Here is a 19763-nt window from a genome sequence, read left to right on the forward strand (position 1 = left end):
TATTAGATTTTCGAAAATGGAAACGGGCCAATGAGTCCAAGTCACCGCTATGCCGTGCGCGACAAGCTTTTTTAAGTCATCCAAGTTCGTCAAAAGCTCGAAAACAACGCTTAAACATTTTCCGAGATTTATTTTTTTGCTTAATTTTCGTGTTAGGGTTTTGTTTAGAATACTGTAACGTTTTAGCTGTCATTAGTATTCAGTTTTGACATTTTAATAATATTCTTGAGAGTTTTACTCTTTTTTGGTGGATTCCCGAGTTTTTACAGATTTATCGCTTATAAACCTGTTTGTTTGTATTAGGAATTGCGCTTGCTTTTCCTCCATTAATTCTGACTGCGCCAAAAATTATGTAACGAAAAATTAACCGATCAATCAACCACTTAGGAAAAAACTCATTTATTTTTAAATTTAAAATAACAAGATATGATACCACTACGTAAAATTATTGTCATATTTAATGGTCTTATTATTAGCAGTATTGGTTTAATTGTCATAAACAAGGACAATATTTTTCTAAAATAATAGATGTAATTGGTAAATGTACATATTATTTGGATTTAAAATAACATAAGATTGGTAAATCAATAAAATTCTTAATACAAATTTTACTTAACACACAACTAAAACAAAGTTAAATACAAACTTAGCACATTAATATAATACAATTTTTTACTTCCCACCCATCAAGGCGTCGTGTTTTGATAGTGGGTTCTTCTCTAACCCACCCAAAACATGTCATTTTGGTGGTGGGCAAAGTAAAAATACAAACAACCATAATTTTTGACGAGGGACCCAATACGTAGTTACTGTTTACTTATGAGCATATTTGAAAATGCTCATTAATGCAGTAGCTTATTTTTGGTTTTTGCCCATAATATTTGCTTATGAGCATTTTTTGCTCACTATTGTCAATGTTCTAAGAAATGATTTAGATGCCATAGTGTCATTGGTCATACCATCTCAAGTATTGATTAATTGTTACGGAGCACGCTTCTAGACGAGGCCGGTTTAAACCCAAAACCGGTCTAGCGTCAAGACTGTTAATTCACGGGTTGGGTCGATGGGAATTCATATTTACGACTTAATTAACGAGTATGAAGTGATGGACTAGTATAGTCTCCTTCTTTTCCAGTAGCTTCGACAAAGTTGAAAGCTCCACTGGAGAAGAAGCTCAAAACTACCAAAGAAGAGAATGCCGTTCATCAGCCAAATTGAAAGGCAAACAGATTACCGATCCTTTCCTTCAAGCGTCCCAATTGTCATCGACAATGGCGGCTCCTATTTTCGCATTGGGTATTTCCCTTAAACCCTAATCCCCCCCCCCCCTTTTCGCCCTAATTTCGATTCTTAATTTATCAATTTTTGTTTGGTTGTTTTAGATGGGCTGGTGAGTCTGATCCTAGGGTAATTTTTCGCAACATTGTTCAGAGGCCTCGCCACAAATCTACAGGTCCATCCCCTTTTTTTTGGAGCTTTAATTAGAGTTATTAATGTTTATGCTTTATTTATTTTTTTATTTTTTTAAATTTCAATTTAGCAATTATGTTTGTGAAATTAAGCTAAATAAGGATTTTCATGAAATTACATCATCTAGTATAGTAGATTATTTGTTGCAATTGGTTGAAATTGGTTATTATGGTGGGATATCTATCCCATTTTAAGAGTTTAAATTGAATTTCTGAAATCAAAGATGCTATTGTTGCACTTTTTGCGTAATTTTGGATTTAGTCGGCGTTGTTTGACGTGTATGTTATTGATCGTACTAACTATGTTACATTGTTACGTGTGTGTGTGTGTGCTTGTGCTTGTGCATTTGTGACATATATAGAGACAATTGCAATGTTGTTCATTCTGTGAAGGCGCCTCGTGTGTGTACGTTTGTTTCTGACTAATATTCGTAGTTGCCTCTTTATAGTGTTCATCTAAAAATTATTTTGTGTTGAGTGTTATGTGACTGCCTGACTGATCTGTTTAGTCTGGATTTTGTTGCAGGAGAAACTGTCTCTGTTGTTGGCGATCATGATACTACGTTGCTGAAATATTTTGATTGTACTCGTTCAGGACCACGGTCAGCTTTTGATAACAATGTTGTTTACCAGTTTGAGATTATGGAATATGTAAGCTTTATCAATATTCTTTTAGAGTTTATCTTCACATTCTCTGCTGCAGATTAAACCTTCAGAGAACATGAATTATTTCCCTGATTTAGTTGCTTTGCAAGACAAGTAGGCTTGCTGATTTATGCACCATTAGTGATATCATTTTATACCATGTTTTCTCTGCATCCTGCTAACTGATTTTTAGGGTTCTTAATCTTCTTATCTTAGACATTTAGACCTCTCTATACCTTTTTGAGGCAATACATGCAAGAATTTCTATCTTTTATCACGACTTCAAGATGGATTGATGGAGGGAAAAAAAAGGGTTCAATTTCAGTGTTTTATTGAAGATATCCTTAAAAATGTTATTGTGGCTCTTGAAATTTACTTGGTTTTGACCTGTATGATTTCATCAAGAAGGCTCCTTTATCAAAAAATACCGGTTTTGGTTGTTGTTGTTTGTTATATTATTGGCCAAAATTCACTTTCATTGGTAATTTTTCTATAATTTTTGACAGGAGAGATTAGGAACTTGTTATACAATGTACAGAATATTGATTAAGTTATTTCTGTCATGTTATTAATGCATATACTACTAACTTCTTTTTTCAGATTCTTGACTTTGGATTTGACCGGTTGGGCGTCGATGGGCCTGGGGTATGATGATTGCCTCCATGTCATTAAATTGATTATCCATATCTTTTGTGTTATTTTTTAAGTAATTACTTAGCGTGTTTGTCCATATTTGGTCCTCACTTGTTTGCTTTAGAGGCTGTAGTGATATGCTTGTGCTGAAGAGGGGCTATCTATAAAAGACATTCTACTTTCCCTGCTTGTATGATTTTTGGTACTTGGCTGTTGATGGCATCACCTCTGTAGTAGTGTGTGTATAAAATGGTGGTTGTAATCCTGTGTACTAATGTGATGGTTAATACCTTGGCTCTTGTGCCTTTATGGAATAAGGGTTATATGATTATCTGGTTCCTACTTCCATCTTAGTTTTATTCCTAAAGGAAACAATGATTTAAGTGGAGCCTGGTTATTTAGAGTGGCTTTTATATGGGTTCTGCTACTCATAGGTGCTCTCTCCTATTCTTCTCATTTTATGGCCTTAACATCACTTCAATATGGAATCTGCTTTATGATGCCAATATGAGCTTTCCTCCCTCAATCCATCTTTGACATTCTGGCTTTTGGTTGTCTTTGCTCCTCTTTATTTGTGCATGAGGTATGGCCAAAGGTTCCCTAGCGTATTAGTAGATCACTCCTGAAGCTCTGACCAAACTTTGTTACTTTAAGGGAAGGTTAATCTTTGGAAATAATTTCTATAATTAGGAGGTAGGAACATGAGGATCGTTCTGAAGTTTAGTAATCATGCCTTTTTCTGTAAGGCTGCCTGGATTAATATCTTATGTTTCCAGTGCTGTGCATAAATTTTCCTTGGGGACAAGTAAGCAACTGCTTAAAATTTAGCTCTTCAGTAATGACAAATACCAGTGTGAAGTGCCTTTGTATGAAATGAACCCAAGAGATAAATCTTGAATGGCTCTGTTGAAGACTTGAAGGTTTCATATGTTGTTTTTAACCTTATTCTATGTTAATTGGCATACAAAGTCACTTCTCTTCAAAACTTGTCTTCTTAACAATAGCAACTTAGAATTTTGGGCATTGGACATTGGTGTTTTCCCTTTGGCACAGTTTGATGAAGAATTGACCAATTGTCTCCCTATAGTTTGACTTAAGATCAATACTTAATTCTGACTATTCTTTTGGGGACAGTGCAGGTTGATCATCCTGTATTAATCACAGAATGTCCATGCAATCCAGTTTCATCACGCTGTAGAATGGCAGAGCTTCTTTTTGAATCTTATGGAGTTCCTTCTGTGGGTACGGGAACCATCTATAATCTTTATATAAATAATGTGCATCTTCTTTTATTACAGGAAGTATTTAACGGTGGCAGCACTGATAGAGTCATGGTTTGTATTGTCCATGCTCCCGAACATCATTACTGTTCACCTTACTAGATTGATACATAGTATATCAATTTCACTGTTGTTACATAACCTTTAGACTGCTTCTGTGAGAGAATGGTGAAGCCTAGTCCTCTTTCTTGAGTTTTCTGATTACTTCTTTCATTTCCCAGCGTTTGGTGTTGATGCTGCGTTTAGTTACACATATAATCAGCGACTTGGTGTTTGTGACAAAGAAGGCCTTGCCGTTTGCAGTGGATTCAATACCAGCCATGTCATACCAGTAAGTGTTGCCTTTTTTTGTTTTTTTCTTTCTAAATATATGAAAGCATATAAAGTCCTTTCTTCTACAGCTAAAATTGTCAAATTGTGGGTGGCTCCATGTGTATGATTAGTTCTATTGAGTATCTTTGTTGAAGCTTGGAAAGGATTCACCCTTCTATTGTTTTTGTTAGCCTTCCTATTCAACCTCCAGTAGAGTAGTCAACTACAGTGTATAAATAGGCTGACCTAGGCACTAAGGTGTAAGGCGACATGGCCCCTTTTTTTTTTTGGTGAGGCAGACCAAGGTGTATAATTTATTTTCCCAGGGTTTTTTTTTTCACCAAATGAGGCACACCAAGGCTTCTGAAGGCAAGTCACAAGGATATCCCTATTGCCTTGGTGCACCATAATAAACGTGCATTACTTTGAAAGACTTATTGGAAAACGGAGGATGACAGTAACCTCTTTCCGGTTGCTGCTGTCTGATCATAGTCACACTTCAGTGTATGGTAGCACTCTAGGACTCACTGAGCCCATGTCAAACATTTGCACAGATTTACGTTTGATTATTCCGGGGGCTTTCACTTTGACGCATCAATGCTTGTGATATATAAAACCCCCTTTCCTCCCATCTTTTCCATTCTCCTTTCAAAGACCCTGGCCTTAGCCTTAATTTCTGATGGGTGTTATTTTCTTAAAAAAAGCTAACCTAGACACAAGTACAACTAATTGACCATAAAGGTTTCAGATGCATAGAGTTGGCTAGAGTTATTTGCATAAGATACTTGGTCACACCTTTTTGACTAATGCACATAGTGAGTGGAAGACAAAATTTAAAGAAGCTGTGGTAAGTATGCTAATCATCAAATTCTGAGCTCAACAAGGTCACTTTAGATACCTTTGGGGAAAAAGAAGAGTGCTACTAAAGTATTGTGCTGGATTTTGGGGTAAGGGTGTAATAAATTAGAAATGATTGCAAAAGACTTGCCCTATCTGACGATGAACAACTTTGACAATTAATATTTCTAATTATCTACTCCATATTAGTTAAAAAATTAATAATATATTTTGAAAATATACATTGATTCTAATAATGCAAAAGAATAATGAAAATATACATTAATACATTATATTAGTAAAAGAATCAAGGTTAGAGTTAATATGTGAATAGTGCAAAAAGTCAAAATGGTGTAATAACTAAATGTTGGTTGTAGTATTTTTTTTTTTTTATTTTTTTTTTCATGGTTTCAACTTAATATTGCTTGTAAAATTCTTTAGCTGCAGACGAGCATCAAAATTTTTGCACTTTGATGATAGTTGCGTTCTATATCTGCTGATGCTTTTTGTAATTCTGTCTTTAGTTTGTTGAAGGAGAGCCTGTTTTCGAAGCGTGCTGCCGAAGTAATGTTGGTGGATACCATGTTACTGATTACATGAAGCAGCTTCTTTCCCTGAAATATCCTCAGCACATGTAAGCATATTTCATTATTTTAGTTAGTCTTGTGTTTACAAGTTAGCTTTCAGGTTGTCTTATTTTTTGTCCTATCATTTGTGACAGGGCTAAGCTTACATGGGAGAAAGTTGAAGACTTGAAAATGGAACACGGTTACATTGCTCAAGACTACGCTTCAGAGGTTAAGTTGTTTCAGGTAGTGCTCTCTCTCTCTCTCTCTCTCTCTGATTTCAATCACTAATTTTTCTTATATATATTTTGGTAATTGTAACAGAATGAAACTAAAGAAGCTGAAGAGAAGACTAGGTGTTGGCAACTTCCATTTACTCCTCCACCTGTTGAGGAGCAACCTTCTGAAGAGGAGATTGCGAGAAAGGCTGCTATCAAAGAGAGACAAGGTCAACGATTGCGGGAAATGGCTGAGGCGAAGAGGGCATCTCGAATTAATGAATTGGAAAATGAGCTGCGTGGTTTGGATTTTCTTCTGAGGCAGCTGGAGAATGTAAATGAGGATGACGTTCCAGCATTTCTTTTAAGTACTGGCTATTTGTCTAAACAGGAAATAGAATCTTCTGTTGCTAAGGTGAACCAATCTTTGCGAAAAACTAAACGTGAACAAGTTGAACTGGAGGAGAAGGCAGAGGCAGCAACAGCTGAAAAGTTTCCACTTGTTGATATCCCTGATAACATGCTGACTCCAGATCAGGTAAGCTTTAGTGTCATCTATATTTGTGCTGCATTAGTTTCCACTTGTTGATATCCTTGATAACATGCTGACTCCAGAGCAGGTTAGCTTTAGTTTCATCTATAGTTTGTGCTGCATTCTTGCTAGACTTGTTGACTTGTCCTGTCTTGTGGGTGTGGCTGAAATATGAATATGAAAGGAATTGAGTTATTTGACCTACCTAACTTTTGGTACCTTCTAAATCCATTATTTGTTGGTTGAGCTATGGTGAAATTGATTTATTTGTAAGCTCAATCCATTTGTACTGTATTCAGGATCTTGATGTCAGGATTGCCACTTATTATAAATCAGCTGATCTCCATGGTGTTGATCTTTTCATATTTGGTTATCTTTATTTACTGTTGCCTGTTGTTTGGTTGTAGCTGAAGGAGAAGAAGAAGCAGATCTTTCTTAAGACTACAGCTGAGGGTCGTCAGAGAGCTAGACAGAAACGTGCTGAAGAGGAATTACAAAGAGAGAAGCAAAATCAACTAGAGGAAGAAAAGCGTCTGTATGTTGCTACCTTTTTGTTCTTTTCTTTTTTTAATTTGTTGATTTTTTTAAAATTTTTTATTTTTTTTTTGTAATTTTTGTCATTTTCCCTGGGAAAGCCTAATTGGATGGCAGAGTTTAAGCTACCACTTTTCTCATCATGATTCTGCATTAAGATACTAATCTAAGTTAAAGTGTTGTGGCGAGCTCAGCTTTTGATTATGGGAAATCCATGGTTACTGCCACGCTATACTGCTATGCCTTTTGTTTGGACTGCTCGATTGCTTTTCAGTGGGATGTGCAGTCATCTTCTGCACTCCAATTGCTAGTAGAATATCTATAACTCCATGACCCAAATTTCCATAATTTTGATGCAGAGAAAACCCTGAGATGTACTTGGAGAAGTTGCGAACCAAATATAAAGAGCTTTCAGAAAAAGTTGAACAGAAGAAGCTGTTAAAGACGAATGGAAACAACACGAATGGAAATTCTACATCTGGTGGTGTCGGTCGCGGTGAGAGGATGAATGCTGCAAAGAAAGAGAGAATGCGCCTATTAACAACAGCTGCTTTTGATCGAGGGAAAGGTGAAGACACTTTTGGCGCTAGAGATGAAGATTGGCAACTCTACAAATTAATGAGTAAAGATAATGATGATGAGGATGAGGGTCCTGATGTAGATGAGACAGAGTTAGCACGCATCTCTTCTAGACTCCAGGCAAGTTAAGGTGTCATGTTCAGTCTGAGCAAATATATTTTAAGTGGATGCTGCAGTTCTTACACACACACACATATATATATATATATATATATATATATATATATATATATATATATATATATATATATATATATATATATATATTTAATTTGTTGCAGGATATTGACCCGACCTTCACTCCAAAACCAGACTCTGGATTGTGCCAACCTGCTGATGTTCCACGTGCTCGTCCTCTCACCAAGGAGGATTTCCAGATTATAATGGGGGTTGAAAGATTCCGATGCCCAGAAATTCTATTCAGCCCTAATATAGTTGGGATTGACCAGTCTGGATTGGATGAAATGGTTGGTATCTCTATGAGAAGGTTTTCACCCAAGGGCCAAGGTTTGGAGGAGAAGTTGACCAGCTCCATCCTCTTGACAGGTGGAAGTTCTCAATTCCCTGGCTTGAGTGAGCGTTTGGAAGCTGGAGTCCGCATGATTCGGCCATGTGGGACTCCTATTAGAGTGATTAGGGCAAACGATCCTATATTTGATGCATGGCGAGGGGGTTCTTCGTATGCTGCTTCTTTGCATTTTCCGGAGCAAACTTTCACTAAAATGGATTATGAAGAAAAGGGTGAAGATTGGCTTCGGAGATACAAGTTTAGGTATACACTATGATTACTAGTGCACCAGATGAAAAGGTCCTCAAGTAGGAGTGAATTATTGATTCATACTGGTAGATCAGTAGATGTATAAAGGAAGTTTATGTTTCTTGTTAGTCAACTATTTTTAATCCATTGGCAAGATCATTTTAGCTAGAAACTAAGATAATTGCTTGACACACGTTTCGTCAAGATTTAGTTTTGTCAATACTCAATAGGGTAGATATCAAATTACAAATGCGGAAATTCCCAACATACATGAGAAGCTCAACACTTTTGATTGTCGATTGTCCAATGTAATTTCATACTATATATGAGGGTTTTTTTTTCTTTCTTTCTCCTATGAGTTAGCATTCCTAAATACATTGATGATTCATCAAATTACCCCCTTCGTCCTCAAAAAAACCATCCTAAAAACATTGATGATTCATCAACTTACTCCCTTCGTACTCAAATAAATCGTACTAATTAGTACAAAGTCATTTATTTTTTTATTTTTATTTTTTTTATGCTTGGTAAGAATTAGGGTATGTTATCTTCATCAAATTCATGATCGGCTTATGTATAAAAAGAGGTTGATAAAAATAATTAGGTGGATCGTAAACATTAACAGTAGCCAAAATCCAGCTCCAACCAACGGCTACCTACTTGTGTGGGCCCAATACACCAAAAGGATAAAAAAAATACAAAAAACAAAACAAGCTTCGTAGCTACGATTCGCAAAATTCGACCGTTGGAGTCACTCACCCTTTTAAACCAAACCTGTTCTTCATTTTCCTTTTTCCCTCTTTTTCTGTAAAATTCTCAGCTTCATTTCTTACCTTAAACCCTTTACTTGCTGACCGTTACAAATTAATTAAACCCTAATAATTAAATTAAATTGCCCTCTCTTTGCTTGATTAATTCATTATTTTGCAGAGAGAGTGGCATTTTAATTTCAATTTCACCCCAGAAATAAAGATTCAATCTTTTTGCTGAGAAATTGAAGAAAAAAAAAAGATGGAATTAGAACAAAGGAGGAAAAGTGGGATCAATCTTCCTTCTGGGATGTCACAAACATCCTTAAGATTGGAAACTCAAAGAACACCAACCTCAAAAACAGCAATTGAAACAACCCCATTTCGATCAAATCTATGTTTATCATCTCCTAGATCAGTTTCATCTCCTAGATCAATCACTAGCTTATCATCCGCAACATCGTCGCCGACATCGAAGAAATCGATTTGCAGTGACAGATTTATACCTTGCAGATCTTCTTCAAGGCTTCATACATTTGGGTTGATTGAGAAATCATCATCATCTTCTCCTAATGCTAAAAAAGAAGGGGGGAATCATGAGGCTTATACTAGGCTGTTAAAACAAGAATTGTTTGGTGCTGATTTTGTTGCTTCTCCTTGTTCTGCTGCAGGATCACCTATCAGTAGTCCTAACAAGAATATGCTGAGGTTCAAGATGGAGTATTCTTCCCCTAATTCAGCTTTCTCGCCTTCCGCCCTCGGCCGCGATTCTGGGTTTTCTAATGAGGTCTCTACCCCTCCTAAGCCCCCTAGAAGGGTTCCCAAGACACCCCATAAGGTATATTTTATCTTAAGGATTTTTTGTATATGTATTTATTCGACTGATTTTATTAGTGACATTATTGTTGAGTGAAGAGATTATTGTTTGGATTTTAGGTTTTGGATGCTCCTTCATTACAGGATGATTTCTACTTGAATTTGGTCATCTCAAAATTTGCTTGCTGTTGGACTTGGTACCTGTGTGTACTTGTGGAATGCATCTAACAGCAAAGTAAGTAGTCTTATGTTAGTAAATATTGCACTTATTTTAAGTTAGTGATAATTGAATTCCAAATCACAATCAAATTTGGTGCATTTGTTAGGTAGGTAGTAGATGTTAACTTATGGTTGAGCTAATTTGATCACTTATTAGTTATGATCCATTATTATGCTCCAACACTAGGTCAATTTACGATTTCTCAAGAAATCCCGGTCATGTATCTTGAGTGTATTTTTAATTGCAATTGTTTGTGCTTTACTAAAGATGGGATTTTTCCAATATGTATTTTAGGTAACAAAATTATGTGACTTGGGACCAAATGATGGTGTTTGTGCTGTTCAATGGACAAAAGAGGGATCCTATGTTTCAGTTGGAACAACTAGTGGTCAAGTTCAGGCAAGTGATTGTGCTAGAATCAGTCTTTATTCATTTTAAGTAAGTGTTAATGTAGACATGAATGTGTAACAATGGTTGATCTGGTTTAGGTATGGGATGGAACCCAATGCAAAAAGGTCAGAACTTTGAGTGGTCATCAAACAAGAGCTGGTGTTTTGGCATGGAGTTCGCGTATACTAGCCTCAGGAAGTAGAGACAGGAACATACTTCAACACGATCTACGTGTCCCGAATGACTATGTTAGCAAGCTTGTTGGACATAAATCTGAGGTAAAGGCAATACTGTCTTACTGGTATAGAGAGTACTAATATTTTATTGTTGCTGCGAATTCAATCATTTTTTGGTTTGTGATCATTTAATATTTGTTATATATGTCATTCTTTAGGTGTGTGGGTTGAAATGGTCTCATGATGATAGGGAACTTGCATCAGGAGGCAATGACAATCAGGTAATTAGATAGTATTCAATTTTCAAATAGTAAGTGGTTTCACAATCAAAGATATTCTGAAAGCTGACTGAGCAAATTTCATGAAAAAAATATTAGCTATTGGTATGGAACCAGCATTCTCAGCAGCCAGTTCTGAAACTGACTGAGCATACAGCTGCTGTGAAGGCCATAGCTTGGTCACCCCACCAGAGCGGTCTTCTAGCTTCTGGTGGCGGGACTGCAGACCGTTGTATTCGATTTTGGAATACTACAAATGGGAATCAGATAAATAGCATTGATACAGGAAGTCAGGTATGGTCATATTTTTATTTTACATGTCCTAGAATATTTATAGTTTGCACCAAATGTACTAAATTTCTGCATTGATATGGAATGAAGGTATGCAATCTTGCATGGAGTAAGAATGTGAATGAAATTGTTAGCACCCATGGGTATTCTCAGAATCAGATTATGGTGTGGAAGTATCCTTCACTTGCAAAGGTTGCTACACTGACGGGACATAGTTTGCGTGTACTCTATCTCGCTGTTTCCCCTGATGGTCAGGTAATACAGTTCTGCTGTTTGCAGGATGTTATTCAATACGTTGCATAGTTTTTCTTAAATTTGCATTGTATTTATCCACTAATAAAGTATCTCCGATTTTGTAGACAATAGTTACTGGGGCAGGAGATGAGACCCTTAGGTTTTGGAATATCTTTCCTTCTGTTAAAACACCAGTATGTATGTAGGAACCTAGATTTTGCTGCTTAATTGAATTTAATAGATTCAGACTGTTAATTTTTCTTAAAAATTTTCAGGCACCAGTCAAAGAAACTGGTCTGTGGTCATTGGGGCGAACATATATTCGTTGAGACTATTCGGATTGAGTATCCAAGAGTGAGCATCAGCAGCATTATGTGGAGGTCCATAGAGATAGCAAGTAAATCTGTATAGTGGAATTTTGTATAGTCAAAAACTGGAAAATCTGTGACACGAAAATGTAGATGAAATTAGTTTTGCACAATGTATACACATGATAATTCATTTGTCTGAATTTCTTGTATGTTGAATTGGAATTCTTTCCTCAAATTGGTCCGCCAATAAGCTCACAGAGCCTACACAAAAGCCATTATACAATGATTTATTTCTCTGAATTTGTAAATTGGAATTTTATCCTCAAATCGGCTGTCAATAAAAACTCAAAGAACCTACACAAAAGCCATTATATATATAAACTATTGCAAAATCTGACCCTTTCAGAAATTCCAAACTTCATGGTCGCAGTCCACAAATCAAATATATTTCTCTTGAAGTTGATCTTGTAGCTTTGGGCCTCAACCATGACGCCTTTTTGAAGATTGGTTTGCAAATTTGACCAAATTCTACAAGAACACAAAACTGATGTAAGAACAGCAAATAGCTGCAGAAGGAGAAGCTTCAAAAGATTGGTCGCATAAACTATTGCAAAATCTGACCCTATCAGAAATTCCAAACTTCATGGTCGTAGTCCTTGACAAATCAAATATATTTCTCTTGAAGTTGATCTTGTAGCTTTGGGCCTCAAACATGATGCCTTTTTGAAGATTGGTTTGCAAATTTGACCAAATTCTACAAGAAAACAGAACTGATGTAAGAACAGCAAATAGCTGCATAAGGAGAAGCTTCAAAAGATTGGAAACAAACCTTTCATATCTTCACCCTCCAAAAGCTTAATGACAAGGTTGCCACCAGGAAGCAATATGCCCTTGTCATCAGCCTCTTCTTTCATATCAGGCTCGGCATCTTCTTGGGCAAGAGCAACACTTCCAACAGCCAGGTCAAGGGCTCGCATGCCTAACTCAGCCGACAAGGCTGCATCTTTCGACTTGATTCCAGAAACTAAGGGACACATATCTGATAGAATGACGGAAAATCCCTTCTGCATAACCAATCAATGACAGGTTTAATGCTTTGAATTATACAACTGTTGGTTCTCAACCTCAATAACTTGACGCGATGATCATATATTAGTCTAGTCTGTTCATAAAAATGAACTCAAGTTCTGTTCAAATTAGCTATATTATCAGCTATATGATTCTTTAGCATGAAATACATATGAATATATGATGACTATCGAGATATTACTCCAATCCTCAACCCTAAACTCCAAGTCTAAGCAAACTAGATTTACAGATACAAACAACAATATTTCATGCAAAATTGTAAATAGACAGGCTGTCTAAGACAATAATTTCATGCCAAAACATAGAAGCATGACATACCTTAGGGGAAAGTGACCTGATATGGTCCCTAGAAAGGCTCATAGCATCACCACAAACAGTTTGAACCCTAGCATCACAATAAGTAGAGGGAACTTTCACCTTCTACTCTGTGCAAAACACCAAAGGTTAATTACATTTCAAAAACTCCAATATCATAACAAGATTTCTTAATAGATAATTTACATAGAAATTAACCCAGAAGATGAATTTACCTTTAAGTCAATACCCACAACAGTCCCACCATTTTTGAGAGGACCCAAGCTCTGACAAGCTACCTGTCATACAAAAATCATAAGGAAAAACAATGCACACCACATGTTTGACGAAATGTCTAAAAGAGAAAAGAGCTAAAGAAAACCTGAAGCCAAGCGCCAGGAGCACAGCCCAGATCAAGCACAGATGAACCTGGCTTAATTAACTTGTATTTCTCTTGCAATTGCAGTAACTGCTCTTTCAATTTAATTCACCAGAAAATTGTGGGAAAATAATAATAATAAAAAAAAAAAAAAATTAGAGCAAATTATACATTGTACGAGAAAAAAAAAAAAAAGCAAAAAAAAAACCTTGAAAGCAGAACGAGCAACATAGCCAAGTCGTTGAGCTTCTCTGTAGAAGAAGTCTGGAACTCCTGCTCCGCTCATCCTTCTCTTTCTTTCGGCAACCTTTGTAGTTTGACTGTTTAACTTAATTAGTCTACCAAGTTAATCCGCAACTCGTGAGATAATTATTGGTACGAGCTTGCTAATCTGGGTCGCTTGTTAGTATTTGCCTTATGAATTACTCCGTACTTGTATTGTTTAGAGTACCCGGGTTTGAATCTTGACAATGGAAAAATCCTCCTATAAATTTATATTTATGCTCTTGATTAACTATGCTAAACCCGATTTGATTGGGATGTTTGAAACTCCTAAAACAAAAGAGAAAAACTTGAATATCTATATAGCCTAGCCTTATTCGAAGTTAATCGTTGTTGTAAATTAACTTGGTTACTCTTACCGCAAGCAATAAGCAAAGCCATAATGAAAAAGCAAATAGTACAAAGGCTTCTTTTTAGTGTTAAATTTTTGAAACACATAAAAGGGGGTGTTTGACAATTTACTTTTTGCCTAACTTTTGGCTTTTTAGTTTGGTCAAACAGCCAAAAAATATGTTTGGTAATTGGCTTTTTTATTGGCTTTTCCGCCAAAAGCCAAAAGCTAATAAGAGTAGCTTTTTCTATTGGCTTTTGGCTTGTTGGTTCACTTTATCACTAATAAACAGCTAACAACCATTAATAATTTTACCAAACACTTTTGTAACAGCTAGCTTAAGCAACTAAACTTAAAAAGTCAATCCATACAGCTAATACTTCCAGCTAGTCCAACAAGTCAAGCAAACAAGCAAACAGTCAACCGCCGATTGCCAAACAACCCCTAGATGATACAATTCAAATGTTTGCTACTATTTACCCAATCAAAAACTTGGAACTTATATGAGAAAGATACAGGCATTTCTAGTAGCTACACTATTGCATTGAAAAAAAAAACAGTAGCACTTCCTAGGTACGTTGCACTGACACTTAGGTAATGCAACTCGTATACATGCCACACGCTTTCATATGGTTCTTCTCCTACAAAACAAAAATAAAAACAACAGAAGATTTCCTCAGAAAACCCTCAAAAAACAGCAGAAAATACAGCAGTTCAATTCCCCTGGCTTTCTTAAGCTGTATGATGTTTTTGCGCTTGAAGGGTCATATTGTCCAACTTTGGAATCCTTCAGCTAAAAATTGTTTTGATCGTATAATGCTAAAATACAAAAATACTGTTAGAGGTTAGTATAGCTTGCACGTTGACTGACATTAGTTCTGCCTTAATCGCCAGGACCACCACCCCCAATAAGAGTAATCTCCCAAACCCGAAAAAAAAAGGTCTCTGCAATATAATATCAGAGTAATCTCCCAAGAAGATGAACTGCACATCAACAGGGCAAAGAAGCGCTTCTCAACTATCACAATGTCAGACACTTGATGTGTGGTAATTGGTAAGCAGCGGCTTCATTTCTCCTTGACCTGCAAAGGAGAAAATGTTAGACTAGGGAGTACGTAAAAGGCTAGGTAAACAAATTAAGCGGACAAATGCACATTGATTGGCCTTTTACCAAGTCATATGAAGTGAGAACTGAGATGCAAACAATAATATTTGACACACTTCAGCACGAGTCGGGCTTCTGCATAAAATTCTTGATCAACCTTTTTTAGGGCCTAAAAGATCTTCATAGACAGGCTTCCAAATTGAGAGAGCATAGACAATTCTACCCTTCCATCCCTGCAACAACCAATGCCCGTCTTCATCAATGGAATAATCTTTATGATACACAGATTTCACCCTCTTTTTTGCCATATTCAATATCTCAGGGTTCAAAGGCAGCTGTCTGAATCCAGCCCTTTCATTTCGGACTTGCCACTGCTTGTATGTCTCTGGCCTTTCTATTCTTTCTAAACCCTCACAGGCAATCACATTCATCGCTTGTCGCCCAAATATCTCTCTCTCAATCAGTATCCTTTCTTGAATATCCCGGGGAAGATTAGTCTCAAGCATATCAAAAAGAGTTGAGAAATGGAAGAGAGCCTCACGGAATCGAGTAATGAAAAAGGGGGAATTGAAAGCCCCGTTAACTACACCGTGTATGAAGATAGCTGGCTTTATCTGCTTTATGAGGTTAAGAACCATATCTCTTGGGCATTCTACCATTGCTGTTTCCTCAGGTACATATTTTAATCTGAACATACAGTTCACAACAAGCACCTCATCACTATCAATCTTCAGATCTTCAACAGTAAGTGTTTCCCACTTCTTCGCCACAGCATTGAACTCGAATGGTATATTAAATGACTCTGCATAATTCTTCAAACGACGCCCTGTCTCTTCTACCCTTTTGGCAGGCCGAAACCCTGGTTGTGGAAGATCAACTCCAGTAATACGAATTCTGGGGGGGCCACCAGGTCTTGATGAAAGGCGCTGAAATAGACAAGGCCATTGAAAACCGTAGACTATACCAATATCAATTATATGAAGTCGTGTAGCTTTCTCTGCCACTGCTGTAATCGTTCTATTAGAGAAGAAATTTCCAATTTTCTTAAAAGGGCATACAGCTAAAAACATGTGGTAAGCTCTCAAGATATCAACAGCAGATGCCGGACCAGTGAGAAGACAACTATATATAGGAGTTCCAACACCAGCAAGGCGTGCCTCTAATCCATCTGCAAAATAGTGTGCCATTCTTTGATTTCCATCTCCCGTGGGAGAAGAATATTGTCTAATTTGCTTAAGCAAGTCATTTGCGTTCCTTTGATCATTTGATCCAACAGCTTGTGCACAAAGGCTTAAGAGTGATCTTAAATCTATTACCTCTCTCCTGCTGCCTTGTCTCCTCCCACGTCCTCTCCCACCACTAGATCCCTTTGGCTGAGAATTTTGTGCATTTTTGTTTAGTCCACTCTGTAAAACTTCCCGAAGAGCAGCATCATTTTTACCTCCACTACACAATAACACCTTATCGAACATTTCCGATCTCATAACTGCCTCATCAGAAGCATGGGAAACAGCTGACTGTTTGTTTCCCCTCCTTTCCTCTAACTGAAACTCATCTCGATTACGGTGTTTTGTTCCAATCAACAACTCTGCTGGAATCTCATTCTTATGCATGTTTTCCAGCTTAATTACTGCATCATGGGATGCTGCACCCACTAGCTTCTGAGAGGAGCCATTGTTCATCAAATCTTTGGACAGAAGAACATTCGGAAGAAACTTGCTCGCTTCCTTGAGCCCTTTTTGAAACTGCAACATTGACTGACTATCATTGAATATCTCAGACACATTAAGGGCACTCACAGGAGATTCCGCTGTTGCATCCACTAAACCAAAAGGATTACTCGCTGTACTATATGGTGAATCAAAGTTAAAATGAACATCATATTGCCTCCCTGAACTATTTGATGAACTGTATGATGTTTGCAATGACAAATTTGAGGAAGGCTTGGAAAAATCAACTATAGGTACAGGGTTATATTCATAAGGATTAACAGGCCAACTAGGGTGCACAAGGCCGCTACTACTACTCGCTCCACTGTAACTGTCAGTGATCAAACTGCCAGCACCATTGACATTCCAGCTATCATGCTTAGCTTTAGGCAAGTTATATAGGTTTTGTGGTGAAGGATACTGCTCCCCTATGACCTCATACAATGTTTTCTCTGTTGCTTCGAGAGCTGAAGGCTCGTGATGTGAACGGGTTTTCTCTTCCTCATCCTCTTCCATCAGAACTTGAGTGATGTACTTAAGAACAACATCACTAAGATCATAATCTTCGTGAAGGGATGAATCAGTTTCCGGACTTACTGATGGTACACCCACATTAAAATTCGGATTTTGGTGAATCAATGGAGGATTTGCAAAACTCAAATTCAAATTGGGATCTTGCAATTTTGCCGTATCAAAATGATTGTTACTTGCTAAAATAGGAACCTTCTGATCATTGAACTTGATTCGATGCAAAGTCCCATATAACTCTTCTAATTGTGGATCCATATGCACAAACTATAACCAATATGAATCGCAGCAACATGAAAAATGACAAAATAAACAAAATCAGCAACTTTTTCTAATAGTAATAACCTCCATATAACCCTAACGAAGGATTAAATATCAATATTTCAACACAATTAATCCACTTCTGACAAGATAAACAAATTCAACATAAATCTTATAAACAAAAATACCCAGATGACAAATTCGGATATTGCACACATATCTCAGCTTAAACCTCATTTAAAAAAAAAAAAAAAAAAAAAAAACCTACAGTAAAATCAATCAAAATACAGAAATTAGATATACCCAGTTCAAAATTCAGCTTATATTACACAAATATCAGCTTAAAGACCAACAAATATGGTAAATTAATAATAAACATATATATACATTTCAAAATTCAGCTTTATATCACACAAATCTCAACTTAAACCCAATAAATGAGCTTAATACTAAAAAAAAAAAACCAATATAAAATTTTAGCTAATTTCATACTCGTACAAATCTCAACTTAAAACCCAATATAACCTCTAAATAACATTAGTAAAAATACAAGTAACAATAAAAATGAGTAATAAACATCAAAATTAAGTCTTGAGAAACGATATAAATACCTGAACATAAACACTTGAAAGGGGAGAGAGAGAAATTTAAAAGAGTCAACTTTCCGAGCTAAAACCCTTGAGAGAGATACAGAAAAAGGATCTTGAAAGAAAATAGATGCGCAAAAAAGCGGTTTGTTTGATGATATCCTCAGAAAATAAATATAAATAAAAACACAGTATTTATATTATTCAAAGATTCGGAATTATATAAATACAGTGACTCAGTTCCACATTATATTTGCTTTGATTTTGGAGTTTTATTATTAACATAATTACAATTAGCGAGTGGCTTACTTTCTTAAGCGCACTCGCTTTTTTTTTTTTAAAATAATTTTTTTTTGACGTCTGTGATTAGCCACTAATTATTCTTTTACTGAATTTGACTATTTTTATATTGTTCTTTTTGCTAAAAGAGGAATGATTAGCATATACTTAGATTTATTAATAATTTTTGTGTCAAATCATTCATCTCACTAATCCTTGCAATTTAATTGCAATATTTGGATTTTAAACACCGAGCACTTTCTTTTTAATTATACATTGTAAATTTGTGATCTATAAAAGTAATTTATGGAGTAATATTTAAGGATCTTGCTAACGAACACCCTCGAGGTGTTAGTGTTATTAATTTGAGAATACATATTAAAATCACGTGTCAATCGGTGTAATTAATATTTATTTTAATTTAATAAATCTACTTTTATTATCTAATCAAACGCCTTCAAGACGTTCGTTAGCTTTTGCCAATTTTTAATTCATTGTATAATTTTTACGGGTATAATTAAAAATATTTAAGGTTTAAATTGTGTTCGAAAAGAGTAACATTTCATGCTGTAATACAAGTATTAAAGAAATTGTACTAAGTATTTTGTAAATGTTTGTAGGTTTCCGTAGAAAGTTTTTATTATAAAAAAAATGGTGGAAATTAATTCAAGCTATCAGCAATATGTGGAAAATAATTCAAACAATGTATGGAGTATAAATGTTGCGATAAATGGGAGTGTTAGTTTGTATGGTTCCCTCTAGAGTTTCTCTTTTGGAAGGGTTTTTCTAGCCTCCATTGTTAGATTTTTTTCTGTTTTTTTGAAGGTGTTCCTTCACTCTTCTCTTTTTCTCTTTCATCTCTTTTCATTTGGTCTCAATTGTAAGTTTTTGTGGGGTTTTCCACCGGTATTTTTATTGACGATAAGCCCCAAAAAACTTTTTAATTGCTTTTAATAAATGGATTTCATCTTTATGATGATGATTAATTTCCGGAAGTATCTAGAAGGCTATATGAAGTTTATCACCCAAACAACTATTCATCCGTGGATTTCAAGCCTAATTCGTGCTAACTCATAAATTGTATTGCTTTGG

The 19763-nt window shown here is 36.0% G+C and overlaps 3 protein-coding genes and 1 pseudogene across 5 annotated transcripts; 2 read left to right on the forward strand and 2 right to left on the reverse strand.

Moving 5' to 3' along the window:
• Positions 1–1079: 1079 nt before the first annotated feature.
• On the forward strand, positions 1080–8656 carry LOC110715313 (actin-related protein 5-like). 2 transcript variants are annotated; one of them, XM_021893881.1, is made up of 12 exons: positions 1080–1296; positions 1383–1453; positions 1996–2120; positions 2715–2759; positions 3887–3989; positions 4249–4358; positions 5701–5810; positions 5898–5988; positions 6067–6498; positions 6900–7027; positions 7386–7725; positions 7887–8656. In XM_021893881.1, exons 1-12 carry the CDS (start codon positions 1196–1198, stop codon positions 8388–8390), a joined length of 2160 nt encoding a protein of 719 aa, XP_021749573.1. In that variant the 5' UTR covers positions 1080–1195; the 3' UTR covers positions 8391–8656. The 2 variants fall into 2 exon arrangements, with proteins under 2 accessions (XP_021749573.1, XP_021749574.1); XM_021893882.1 differs by lacking the exons at positions 1080–1296; positions 1383–1453 and having other exon boundaries at positions 2091–2120; positions 3882–3989.
• A 105-nt stretch (positions 8657–8761) lies between these two features.
• LOC110715314 lies at positions 8762–12113 on the forward strand (annotated as a pseudogene).
• Positions 12114–12211: 98 nt separating this feature from the next.
• LOC110715315 (ribosomal RNA large subunit methyltransferase E-like) lies at positions 12212–14265 on the reverse strand. The gene is made up of 7 exons (XM_021893884.1): positions 13798–14265; positions 13593–13679; positions 13447–13509; positions 13235–13336; positions 12657–12891; positions 12449–12581; positions 12212–12355 (listed from the first exon to the last, which is right to left on the reverse strand). The coding sequence occupies exons 1-6, from the start codon at positions 13873–13875 to the stop codon at positions 12469–12471; spliced, it is 678 nt and encodes a 225-aa protein (XP_021749576.1). The 5' UTR covers positions 13876–14265; the 3' UTR covers positions 12212–12355; positions 12449–12468.
• A 284-nt stretch (positions 14266–14549) lies between these two features.
• LOC110715280 (scarecrow-like protein 9) lies at positions 14550–18927 on the reverse strand. Of its 2 annotated transcripts, XM_021893844.1 has the most exons (3): positions 18417–18927; positions 15374–17811; positions 14550–15284 (listed from the first exon to the last, which is right to left on the reverse strand). In XM_021893844.1, the coding sequence occupies exon 2, from the start codon at positions 17800–17802 to the stop codon at positions 15460–15462; it is 2343 nt and encodes a 780-aa protein (XP_021749536.1). In that variant the 5' UTR covers positions 17803–17811; positions 18417–18927; the 3' UTR covers positions 14550–15284; positions 15374–15459. The 2 variants fall into 2 exon arrangements, with proteins under 2 accessions (XP_021749536.1, XP_021749537.1); XM_021893845.1 differs by lacking the exon at positions 18417–18927 and having other exon boundaries at positions 15374–18359.
• Between the last annotated feature and the right edge of the window lie 836 nt (positions 18928–19763).

Source organism: Chenopodium quinoa, unplaced genomic scaffold, assembly GCF_001683475.1.
Source record: "Chenopodium quinoa cultivar QQ74 unplaced genomic scaffold, ASM168347v1, whole genome shotgun sequence".
Taxonomy (NCBI): domain Eukaryota; kingdom Viridiplantae; phylum Streptophyta; class Magnoliopsida; order Caryophyllales; family Amaranthaceae; genus Chenopodium; species Chenopodium quinoa.